The following is a 13,551-nucleotide window of genomic DNA, read 5'->3' on the forward strand; positions in this document are numbered from 1 at the left end:
CCTCTGTGTGTCAATGATGTTGTGCTTCCTTTACAAGGAAAGCTGACTGCTGCGCTCAACACTTGAGGCCTTGTTTACAAGCAAAACAGGCCCATTTACATTTGAGACTGTACAAACCGTGTTAGAGCAGTGTGTGATGCTGTGCCCGTGTGGCATCGAGCGTAGTGAAGGAGAGGTAAGGGACGGCACAGCAGACGCCGACCATTGCTCAGCATTACATAACCCAGAGTTCAGTACATCACAAACAATCTCCATCACAGCCCAGGCAGAATCAATGCAGACACACACACATGTCAAACTAGCACCTATTCTGCTACCAAAATCATATACTCCCCTACTATATAGTATATGCGGAAAACACTATGCCAACATAGCATGTCTGAATAAATAGTATTCGAAAAACACCTAGTTTACCTAACACAAAGTACCTGGATGACCTAGTACTAGGGCTCGTAATAAACCGTAATTGATTTTCGATTTTGGCTTCCAACAACGCACCTTCCTTTCCTTCACAGCGGTGAGCTTTCATTTCTCCCTAAAAGCCCAAACTTAAAAGTAAGTGTTGTAAAATGCAGTCTACTGTTGCTAAACTGCGGGATGTGTTTGATATGAATCAGTGTTATTAAAAGCGCATTAAGCCGCAAAAGAGACACTGTTTAGGTGGCTTTCCGTGTGTGTGCTCCAAGTCGGAGATACACATTCATCCGTAACACTTTTTTAGGTAACTAAAAGCATAACGTGCTAACAAGCACAACACCTGAATCCAAATCACTGCACTGCGCAAATGTGTCGCGAATCAAAAATCCCTGGTAACAAAAATCAACTGGAATATATAACATATCTAGAAAAGCAAAGAAACTGTGACTTCTAGTCAAATCTTGTGTTTGGTTTCTGTTTGTGGCAACAGTCATTTTGCAGTTAGCATGATGAAAGCCAATCTGAAATCTATGGCTGATTTGACAAAGCTCTTTCTCAAGATCTCAAACAACCTGAAAATGCCTACACATGTCCAAAGCTCCTAATAACTACTAGTTTAATGCAAAGGACCGAATATGCTAAACCAATGAATGTAGCACTATGTAGAGATTATGTTTTGTAGCGTCATACCTCAAGAGTTTATAATTAATATGGGGTAATCCTGAGCTGTCTAGGGCATTCGTCATGTATTTTGATTTGTAAATTTATTAGAAAGACAAGCAATTATGTGAGTTCAAAGAAGTGTCCATCAGATTCTTACCTTGCTCTTTAATTTGACGAATCTGTTTCACGGTTTCCTTTAGGATTGCACATTTGTCAGGCTTGACATTGAAGTTGTCGATGTCATTGAAGTTTGCGAAAATCAGCTCTGCAAGCTCCTCTATGTACTTATTTTCATGTTCCCGGTTGCGTTTCTCAGTGCTTCGTTTGGGACTGTGAAGAGAAACAAAAAACATTTCTGACTATAGAGCAAAAATACGAGATTCAAAAAATACAATCAGACCTGCACTTAACATGCTTTAAGAAATGTACTGGTAACACTTTACAATAAGGTTCATTAGTTAATATTAGTAATGCATTAACTAACATGAACTAACCATGAGCAATCCACTTGTTACTGTATTTGTTAATCTTTGTTAACGTTAGTTAATAAAAAATACAGATGTTCATTGTTAATTCATGTTAGTTCACAGTGCATTAACTAAAGTATTAGTAAACGTTGGAATTAACATTAACAAAGATTAATAAATGCGGTATACGTCCAGTTCATTATTAGATCATGTTAACTAATGTAGTTAACTAATGTTAACTAACAAACCATATTGTAAACTAACACCATTGCACTGTTTAAGACTGCTTTGGAAAATATCACGGTTTCCTCAGTTTATTTTCAATTTTTATCTATTATTTTGGCAAAGATGCAGGAAAAAAGAGAAATAAAATAACTGAAAAATTGGGCATAAATGTTAGGGATCTACCATCTTGCCAAACACTTTTGTAACAAATTTGCTACCTTCAACAATAAATCAAGAAAATCACAATATTTAGCCAGATTTTTTGTTGAAAAATCACACACATTCTTTCATTCAGTCTGCGATATTTTAAAATGTTAGACACACACCCATGGGTGTCTTTGGATGATACATTGCATTTAAGGTGACATGTCTCAGAACATGTTTTAAGTGTGAATAGCCTTTAGACAACCCTCTATGGCATCATCACACTTAAAAAAAAAAAAAAAATCTAAACAATCAATGCAGCGAGACCCTCTTTTCTACATTGTGTTTCACACTAAAATAGACAACAGTTCCCAGAACTCCTTCTATGCAACCTTAAACAAGTTGCATTTTCAATTTGCTGCTCTGCATCTTCAGCAGTTTGCACAGAAAAAATTTGTCAATACAGAGGGCGTGCATAGCTACTTCCTATGAATGAATTATACAGACTGATGTTTCCTGACTCAGTGGAAAAGGGCTTTAAATAGAAACGTGTATTATCTAGGCTGAGCTCCACCAGTGGGAGGCCTGCTCAAGATTATTGCAGTTCAGCTGTAGTGTAGACACTGAGAAATTCACTCTACAAACTAAAAATGTGTATACTGCAAAGCATGCAGTTTCAGAGTGCACTGTAATCTGCTGTTCAGTTTGGATGATGTGTGAGGTACCTTGGGCCCAGGAGGTCTGATGGGCATTCCTTACGCTTCTGACCCTCTGACCTGGCAGGGTCCGATGAGTTATCCCCGACAGCACTCATCCTCAATGCATATCACCTAATGGAGAAAATGTCAACATAAGAGATTCAGAAAATGCTCAAAGGACACATCATCTTTAGCTAGGCTTGGCAAATGAAAACACTTCGCTTCATTGCAACATATAACGGGGTGGACCAATGAAAAACATCATATTGAGTTATCTCCTGAACAGGTTAAATAGCACACTGTGCCAACTATTTCTAATGTGCTTTGAGAAAGACAGTGGATATGGATCTGTTTAACAGTTCAAAAACTTGCAGTTAAGCATCATAATGTCATAAAATTGAGTACCTGATGATTTGCAAACAAGCCAAACTGCTCTTCTGAGAGAGATTCATGTGGAACCAATCAGTCATTTAGGTACTTGTGGTTAAAATGACTCTATGAGGGATTTATACGAATTTTGGAGGTTTTTATCCTTTCGTTTGGCTGCGAGTGCCTGAAAACACTCACCTTGGCAGCTTGCATTTAAAAAAAAATCTATAAAATAAATTCCTTATCAATTAATACAGTCTTTAATGGCTCTTTACAACGGCCGGAAAAATTGAATTACTAATTAGAGATAATTGAAAGTGAGAAGGCTTAGGGGTTGTGTTCAGAGGTCATATACTGAAGATGTGGGTTGATGCTGGGAGGCGTAAGGAGGCCTGTGAAAATGAAAATTAGAGAAAATGGAACGAAAAAGGGATTCAATTATATTGTGTGACAATGGGGGTCCCCTGAGACCAAGTGAGAGAAAGGAAAGGGCAGAGCAATGAAAGAAAAGTGGAAGTAACACGAAAGTATATGAGTTTGAGAGTGGTGAGAAATAAAGAGAGAGTAAGGGGTCAGAGAGTGAGAGAACACAATGTGCTGTATACTGTAAAGCACAAAAAGACTGTTGAGCATGCAAATTTTCATGTAACAAGCCCCAACAAATACGGACACAGGTAGAGCAATTTATCTTTCCAACATGTGCTACAATATGTAATGTATTTTCACTTTCCATTCACATTTGTGTGCCTTACATATACTTATAGTTTCACAAAAACTGAGAATTCCCACGAGAGAGAGAACCAGTACATTTCATCATCTAGTACTGTTCTCGATATGATGAGAGAAAGAGAAATTTGTCTTATCACTAGGAGAAAATTAACTCGTATAAATTATTGAATGAGGCTTTTTAATAATAGTGTGCAACATTAAATGACGCATAACTGCTATATATATCGCAAGTCGCTTATGCTCACCAAGGTTGCACAGTGAACAAGTTATTTTGCAAATTGGGTAACACTCTATTTTACAGTGTCCTTGTTACATATGTTACATGTACTTACCATAGTAACAACAGTAAATTATGCATAATTACATGCAACTAACCCTCAACCAAATCTTAATCCTACCCTAACCCTATAGTAATACATGTAGTTGCTTAATATTACTCAGTACTTAAATAAATATATAATTACACTGTAACAATGACACCTTAAAATAAAATGTAACCGCACATTGTTATTACAATGTGCTGATTTTGGTGCTCAATAAACTTGTATTATTATTACAAATGTTGAAAACAGTTGCACTGCTTAAACTCTATACTTTTACTACTAATTACTCTATACTTACGTTTTAACTTTAAATGTCTTTGTCATTTAATTTCATGTGTCTTTGCTGAATAAAACTATTCATTTCTAAATAAAACCTTTGATATATACAGACAAAAAAAAAACTGTGCATGCAACATTTGGGATACATTAAAGGCTGCTGAAATTCTTGTCATAAATAGAGCCGTTAATGTAATGGAAAACGTTTTCAACGTTTGCAGCCTCTGGGGTAAATTTGTTGAAAATTGCATCCAGCATTCCAATAAAAACATTATATAAATAGCATTATGTGGGCTAATTGTCATAATTGAAAATAGCAGACCTATTTTTAAAAAGGTGGAATTACGGTAATGGTCCGTTGCAATTTGAGCATTATCTCCTCAAAAGCATTGTTAGATCATTTACTAGATTTCCACTTCTGAAGCCAAACCGGGAGTTAACCCCCCCCCCCCCCCAAATTTTTTTTAAGTACAAACCAATACATTACATCAACAAAAAAACAGGCACTTCAGAGTGTTGATGAGACCTGTTGTGAATCTGGTGCTAATTTAAAACACCAGGCAGCGGAAGTTAATGAAAACACTGTCCATCCCCTCTCCGATCTCTCTCAGGGCTTCATCTGCAGTGTTCGGGAAGCAGGCGGAGAGACACTCGGGCCAGCACACGAGGCCAACACACTGGGCTGCGTCCAGGCCAAGCTGACGCACACACATTGCCTTGCATAATTTGCAGCCTCACTGTAGGCCGGCTGGGGGAGTCAGAGCAGGAGTGAATGGAGCGCTGGTATTGAATCCCTGCTGGATTGCAGTGCCCTACTTAAACCTAAAGACAGAGAGGCCAATCAAACAGCTCTGGGGGGACGAGGCCAACGCTACAGACACTGGACACCAGCTAACCAGAGAAAGATTCATTCAAACCGCGCTAACCTTCGAGTCTGAGAGACATTCATCAGCGGGACATCTGAATCGTAACATTACGTAAGGCCTTCTGTCAATCATGGGGCCCTTCTGTCCAGCTTAATGACAAACGGCTTCTTGTGACACAGCCTAGAAGATTCCCCGTGCCCCCTTGGACAGTAGACACCACTGGAATCGCACATTTATTTAGGCAATGTCACTGTTAGCATGACTGTTAGCATTACTAAAATAGAAGTCAATACTAAAATAGACAACGATGTAGAGCAGCGGTCGGGAACCTATGGCTCGCAAGCCACACATGGCTCTTTGACAAAAATCCTGTGGTTCGCCAGGTCTTGCACCCTTTACCAATGATCGATACAAAATTGGACATCAATAGAGATCAGCTTTTTTGTAGAAAAAGCAACCAATTACAAAAAAGTGACTGGACTGAAACCTATAATTTTATTGAAACTAGTGCTCTGATGTGCCAAGAGACATTTCGGAGACCTTTATGCCCTATAAATGTGTAGTATTTATGATAATCAGCGCAGCTTTCAGTGGACGATACTGTTTGAATTGATTTATAATGAAACATGGATGAATGAGATAGTAAAACTGGGGTGTGATTGATATTAAAAAGATATTAAAAGCTCAATAAGCCGCAAAAGAGAACTGAATCTGCTACTTACAGGATGTTTTCTGTACGCGCTCTCAGAGCGGAACACGGGCAAGCATATAATAAACCACAGAATGTGTCAAAATGAGTATCCACGTAAACCAAAAATGAAAAAAAAAATGGCTCTTTGGTCAAAAAAAGGTTCCCAGCCCCTGATGTAGAGGAGTATCATTGTATCAAGTATTGTGGTATCAATAATCATAAAATTCCACTAGTGTTGGTATCGAATGCATTCCCAACACAAACCCATATGAAACGCATGCGTCCAGCTGTCAGGTGCACAGTCTTTCTCCATACCAAGACAAGAGAGCCACTTCAACCTCTACAGCCTTACTATATATAACTAGCTCCTTCACTCGTGTGACGCGTGATTCAATCAATTGTTAATAGCAGCTTCTCAAAGGCTGCAGGGGCCTTCACGCAGAAAGGTAGGCGTTTCGGACTGAAACCATGGACAATCACCGTAATGAGAAGAGTCGAGAGTTAGACATGGTAGCTAGTGATTACAGAGGCTTTGATATGCTATCAGCTTTCCCCACTAACCGACACAATCCGATTGGCTGAAGAGGCTTTAACACAGATGGAGGGGACCAAAGTGCAAAAGATTAATACCACCAAATATCTGATACAATAGAAGCAACATCAAGCAGCTTTTTTGATGATGTAAGTTACTTAACTGAGTCTGTGCTCTGTACTACTGGTGCTGAAGGACTGCTATCAAAGCTGGTTGAGAAACACTAATTAAAGAATTTGATTTGCTACCATGCTTGCAAACTTTGATCTCCCTTTCATACATGGCAAATTAGCAATATTGACAAAAAAAAAAAAATGTAATTAAAACTGACCTAAAAAATAAATAAAATAAAATAAAGTAAATGAAATAAAACTTAACTAAAACTAAACAACAAATTAAAATAATAAACAAAAACAAAAAGTGACAACACGAATACTTAAGGCTTTTGATGTCAACAACAAAATACATATTTTCGGGCGGGATAAACGGTTACCTTTCAAAATCCCTCTGCACGCAATAGGATAACGCTTCAACCAACCAGAGCAACGAACGGTTGTGGATGAGTGAGTCCCATGCGTTTTTCCACCAGCGGAGCTAATTGATATATTAAACTTTTGCCGTATCAGGTCGGCAAAACTCCGAACACATCTTCCTTTTTTAAGAATGACTTAAGTGACGTTCTCTTAACTCCAAGTCCTCCAGAGTCGCGGCCAAAGCCGATTCAAAAGACCGCTGCATCTTCATTGTTTTCAAGTAGCAGGGAAATCACCTATGGAAATCACGCAGAACGTCATGAACTGTGCCGTCATTGTGTTAAGCCCGCCCGCCGACTCTATACACGATGTGATTGGCCCGACCAGTTTTTGTTTTTTCCAGCTCAAAAGCCTATGGAGAGTTGCTAGACCACACTGGCTGCGAAATAATTTTCGCTGCCGCTAGGGTGCGTCTAGATTTCTAGGCTAAAATGATATGGTTAGTTAGTTGCATTTGCTCTGTTGTCTGGGATCAAAATCGACCAGCAAACCATTTTGGGTAATGATCCAAAAAAAAAAAAAAAAAAAAAAAAAAATAACTGACAACACTAGATTGGACTTACGGCAATTTGACGTCAACAACAAAATGTCCTAATTCTCTGTTAAAAAAAATAATATGATCAATAAGTTATGACAATATATTTTTAGATTGCTTTAACTCATCAAAATAAGTTAAGCAATTTTCCACTTTTTTATAAGTTATACAAGATTCAAGTCAGTTTAATATAATTTAAAAAGTTGATTGTAGTTAATTTCAGGCAGCAACTTTTTTTTCTTCTTTTTTTTTTACAGTGTTGCATAATATATGCTTTGTTACATTTACCCTGTTGCATTTTTGGACAATGACCCACGTGTTGAGAACCACTGTCATAAATCACACTCAGAAACACCTTTTAAAAGTGCTGATAACAATCGCTCTTGACATAGTTGCAGATACTCTAATAAGTTGATATTATTAGGACAGCTACACTAGAGTTCAAGAGCTCTCTGAATGGAGTTTTCACAGAGATGCCAACCGCCGTCAGGCTGGGAGGACACAGTAATGAAACCGCAGGCTCGAGGCGACTGATATGATCTCTACTGAGTGGGCGTGCTTGAAAAGGAAAGAGACGCTTTCTGTCTTTTCTTCCACCCTCCCAAGTTAGAAGCAATTACGTTTTCTTAATGGGTTGTTGATGAAATTCTCTTTGATAATGTAAGTGAAAAGAATGTAAAACAGAGTTAATGTACAGTACACTGGTGCCAGACTGCTTTTGACAGGTTTACAGTTAGCAGATGTCCCGCAAGCTGCGTCCATCACCCACATACGCTGAAGAATGAGTCAGAGATGTTGGTGTCCCCTAAGGCAGGGGGAGACAGTCAGAGGTGTCTGATATCCAGATACCCCCACACAGATCCGTATGATGACTAGTGATATGGTGACCGGCTTGTGTTAAAACTCCCGGTGAGAGACGTGCGTCTAATAAACCTCACTGCTCTAAATATATGCATGCACACAACAAATATGTGGAATCTGCTGAGGAATAGTGTTAGTATTAGACACAAAAAATATTTTTAAAACTTAGGAATGTACAGATATTATAATTCGGGCTTATATTGGTAAGGAGATACATATTTCCATGTTATGACTGGTAATCAATAAATGGCCGATTAAAATTCTATACTTTTTTGCAGAAATTGAAATTGTGCGATATGACAAAATGGAAATGTATGGTATGAAAAATGGAAATTAATTTTGAGATGTGTTATATTATTAGTGTTTTAAGAATTAACATACAAAATTAAAATGTACAATATTAAAATACTGATAAATAAATAAAAATCTGTAATATTAGCAGATAGCCATTTGGCACCAATGTCACTTTACATTATATTACACGATTATAGCATTCATAAATATTTTGAATTAGCTTTTATTTTATTTTTTCATTCAAATGTTTTGTTGATTTTTTTTGTCATTTTAAGGTGCTTTTGTCACTGTCATTAGTTTTTGTTAATTTAATATTTTCAGTTTTCATTAAAAAAAAATGATGTAGCTTTAATTTATTTTATTTTAGTTTTAGTTTAATAATTAAATAAATATTATAATATTAATACATACAATTTAAATAATAATTTGATATCATTTGATAAATACTTTAGTTATAGTTTCTTAGTTTTTCAATTTAGCTTTCATTAAATTTTCACTTTTAGTTCTAGTTATTTTAGCACTTCAGATAATTCATTCCAGGTAGTTGCCAATGCAACATTTTAAATTTTCGTTTAACATTTTTCAAGTCAAAATCTTTCCATTTAATATTTATGTTTTATTTCAATTTTACGTAAACAATATCAACACGGAACAATGTTCAGTGCAACCCTAAAATTGCAAAATTCTTGCAATGCTTTTTCAAGGTCTGTTTTCTGAATTTATGAAGAAAACCTCAGCGATATTAGTTAGCAAACACTACTTATTCAATTAGCTTTCAAAAACAAGCACATCTTAAATAGTGAAAATATAAAAAATGTCTATCTAACTGCAACCACTACATAGCCTACTATATACACAGTAGCAAAAAACAAAAGGTAAAATCAATCAACAGTATAATTAAAAACGCATCTGCTACTGTGCAAACATGGCTCTAATAATGAAACCGGCTCAGCTTGTTTAATATTAATGAATGACTCACAAAGGCGAGCCACAATCAGCTACTCTAACCTAGTTAAGTAGAGCCACACAAACAGCTCAACGTGAATGTAGCATGACCAGCTTCTGGAAGCCCCTGCGCTTAAAGCAGGTCGCAGCTGGCGCAGTGAACAGGGCATAGCCCACGACAGGGCTCGGGGAGGCACTGACATGGAGCATTAATTATTTACAGCAGTGGGGAAGGAGAAGGCCAGTCAGCCAGCTCAACATGAGCCGTGTCAGACCTCCACTCATCAACAGCACTGAGAGAGATAATGAGGAACACTGACACATTTCTCAATCATTCACTCCCATTAGCAGCTCTAGAGTATGTTAAAGACGCAGATGATGAGTGTTAGGGGGACGTCCAATCAGACGCGAGAACTGGTGGGCGGAACGACGGGGGCGGTTCTCAGCGGATGCTCCGCCCCATCTACACACTTCGTCGGGGTAGATGGCCTATTTCATTTGATGTAAACGGAAATTAGGTTATCAGTTATCCACCCAATTAAACAGTAAAAATATATATTGGAAAATTTGTGAAGACATTTTCAGGGGTTTCTCTGCTGAACGATGGACATTCAGGGTGGGTCACTGACATAAGAGTGTCCTGGATTAATAATAATAAATAAATACAAATCTACTATGTCAAGTGCTTAGAAATTTACTCGTTTTGAAAATCTTTTATACCATTTTCAAGAAATTGTTTTAACTCGAATTACACTGACAATGGTATGTGGTGTAGAGTAAAAGTTAAAAATATCATATTTTACTTGAATACATTATTTTTCAAGGTAAAAAGTATTTTTTTTGTAAATATGATGAATTATATTAATTCATAAATATCATTAGATTTTTGGCATTCACACCACATTACATTTTACAATCTTAACTAAATTTGCTAATTATCTAACATTTTAACAGCGACTTATTGACCTTGACACATCATCATGGGGTCCTCTCTCTACAATATCATAGTGATTTTATGAATTATTCTTTTATTTCTGCGTGTATGCAAAAGAGCAACTTGAACATTCATCCAAACATCTCACATGTTTTGAGAAAAACGTATTTTCCTTAAAGGATTAGTTCACCCAAAAATTTAAATTATCATCGTTTAAACTTGTCAAACTTCTTGAACGGGACTTCCACCGAAACTTTAACAGTTCAAGACGTTCATAAAAAGAGATTCATATGAATATAGCAGTATTCTGAAGAGACACAATCGCTTTATATGAAAAACAGATTTAATTTAAGCTTTTATTTACAATAAAAACACTGATCAACACATATCAATTTACATGAAACAACAGTTAAAACGGTAAGGTTGGTTCTCGTGTGTATACTGTTACATACACCATATTTGGTTTTAAACAAATCTGAAAAGATGAGAGGGTGAGTAACCGATGACAGAATTTTCATGTTTGGGTGAATTAACCCTTGGCTTTAACTATTTATAAAGATCTACACCAAGGGACAAGAGTCATAAGACTTGCCTTGTACAAGCGTAACAAATCAGCCAACAAGAGTTCAAATTCTTACACCTTTCTATGCATTTTCTAATCTAGACATTACCAGAAAGGTATTTTGTCATTGAAAATATAACAGCGCATATTGCACTGAAACTCTTTTTTTTTTCCAAGTACATTCTGAGGAAAGACAGATATAAACCCTCCATCTCTTTACCCTGTCTATTGATTCTTGCCATAAACAGATGTGCCAGCCTGTAACACTCAACAAAGGAGAAGGAAAAGAGAAACAGGCAGCACAGAGAACTTCCACTCTCCAGCATACAGAGCGCTGACAGCCTCCTGTTCTCTCCTCCAGCGATACCATTTCAAGTCCGCAGGGATGACTCCCTACTGGAAAGCCTTGCTGCCATCAACACAACTGAGAAGAGACTCTATCTGGGACAGTTGGGGGGTTATAGGGAGTTTTGTTTGTTTGTGATTCAACGGAACTAAAAATACCATGTTTGATCACTGACACCAAATGAACATCTAAAGACTCTGGGTTTACGCATCCAAAAAGAAAAGAATCGCAGTCGATCGTTTCAGTCCCTGAAGACAACAGCAACGGTTAAAGTTAAACCACAGCACCAGCATGTGTTTCCAGTTCTCAACCTGGCTTCTTATCTTAACCAGCAAGACTTCATCAAAAAGGCCACGAGGGATGGCCAGCTTCACCAGTAAAGTTGAGAATGGCTAAGTTAGGTTATCAGTAGATCAGCAACAAAGTAGCACTAACCAGTACTAGCTAGTCTTGTCAGCAAGGTGAGATTTAACCAATTATATACTATTGTGGGTCAATTTGACCAGTATTTGATTAAATACTGAATCACCTATGATGGATTGTGGAATGTGCATATGAAATTTATATTACGATCATGTTTGCAGGTCAATTTGAAAATTTCACGGTTAAAAAGAGCTGCACAAACTCAACTTAATACATCAGAAGAATGTTTTTATTTTATGTCAGTTTCTCAACTACCTTCTGAGGGCATTTACATTTATGCCATTAGCAGATGCTTTTATCTGAGAAATTGACATGTACGTCAACAGTGTTGAGGGTGTAAATTCAGTTCATGCATGTTAATTTTGATAGGAACGCACCCAAGATCTTGGCATTGTGAGCACCATGCTCTACTGCTTGAGCTTTAGGAAAGCATTCAGAAAAAGTGATTATTCCACCCTTCTTATAAAATGTTCAAATGGTTTTAAAAATGTTAGAAAAAAAGTTACAGATGCTGTTTATAAAATTCAGAAATTGTGAAAAAGGTGTTATAGTTTTACAAATCACATGAGCTCATTTAATATTAAAGTTTTACTGTTTTTACCTGATTATTATTATTATTATTAATTATTTGTTTGTTTGTTGGACCCACACCAAAATCCTACCCAGAATCTGAACCTACAACAATTTTAAAGACAACATTTGAAAGTTGACATCTCACTTTAACAACAAACCAAATTCTTTTTAAATCTGGAAATGATCAAATATGCTAAAAAAAATATATATATATATATAGTAAAAGTGACATGGTTTATGCTTTTGGAAAGTTCATTTATAATGGATACCACATGTATTGCAAGACTGTAGAACTACAATTTTAAGTCAGCTAAGTAGCAGAAAAGCATTAGCGTAGTGCAATACAGTGGCGGTCTTAACATAGAGGCATAAGTAGGCGGCTGCTTGGGGCCCCCTACCAGCGGTCGTAGTAGGGGGGGCCCCCCAACCAACCTCAAAAAAATATATATAAAAGAAAAGAAAAAGCCCCTTATCATCATGAACGCTTCAAAAGCATAGTCAATTTTATTAATATAAGAAATACGTTGAAATGTTGAAGTAGTAGTTAAAATGTCCAGTTCATGGTTATCTGTCCCTACACATAACACCCCCTACTTTCGCAATAAAATGGACTAGTCCGTAACAGTGCGCGGCACGAAACCGCGAAAGATAAACAGGAGCACTGGGTGGGAAGTACACAACGAAGCAAGACGAGTCTAAACGCGAAAATGAAACGAAGTTACCCAAGCGGCTCAAATAAAAGAAGAAAAGACAAAAGACACCGATATGTATTTGGCAACGCTGCCAAAAATGACTAACTTTTTTACGCCTACTGTTGGGGATACATGCCGCTACAGCAGCAGCTGTGAAGTGACGCTAGTTGAGGATAACATGTATACATCCTGTTAGACAGAAAGGGCAGAAGTAAATATGACATTTATTATGGGTTTATCTGATGATTGTTTTAAGTTCACGTAAATTAAAAGTTGTTATATATTTTTTGAAGCCTAACAAAATGTAAATTTTTTGGCTTTCAATTTTTTGGCTTTCTGTAATGTTGGATGGCTGGCTATAATTAATGTTTAAAATTAGGGGAAAAAATATTTTTTATCCAGACATCAATAGCTGTATTAGTATCAGTGATACTGACTTTCATTCATAAAAAG

The 13,551-nt window shown here is 36.9% G+C and overlaps 1 protein-coding gene across 4 annotated transcripts in view; it reads right to left on the reverse strand.

The window, feature by feature from the left end:
* Positions 1–13,551, reverse strand: part of ncoa2 (nuclear receptor coactivator 2) — a 102,824-nt gene that overhangs the window by 49,270 nt on the left and 40,003 nt on the right. For all 4 annotated transcript variants that reach the window (XM_056254104.1, XM_056254106.1, XM_056254103.1 and 1 more), the window contains exons 3-4: positions 2,642–2,746; positions 1,238–1,410 (exon numbers count right to left, since the gene is read on the reverse strand). In XM_056254104.1, coding sequence (XP_056110079.1) covers positions 1,238–1,410; positions 2,642–2,730 — 262 coding nt within the window. In that variant the 5' untranslated portion in view covers positions 2,731–2,746. The remainder of the gene's footprint in view (positions 1–1,237; positions 1,411–2,641; positions 2,747–13,551) is intronic.

This window comes from Rhinichthys klamathensis, unplaced genomic scaffold, assembly GCF_029890125.1.
Source record: "Rhinichthys klamathensis goyatoka isolate OS25496 unplaced genomic scaffold, OSU_Roscu_1.1 h1tg000110l_1, whole genome shotgun sequence".
Classification (NCBI taxonomy): domain Eukaryota; kingdom Metazoa; phylum Chordata; class Actinopteri; order Cypriniformes; family Leuciscidae; genus Rhinichthys; species Rhinichthys klamathensis.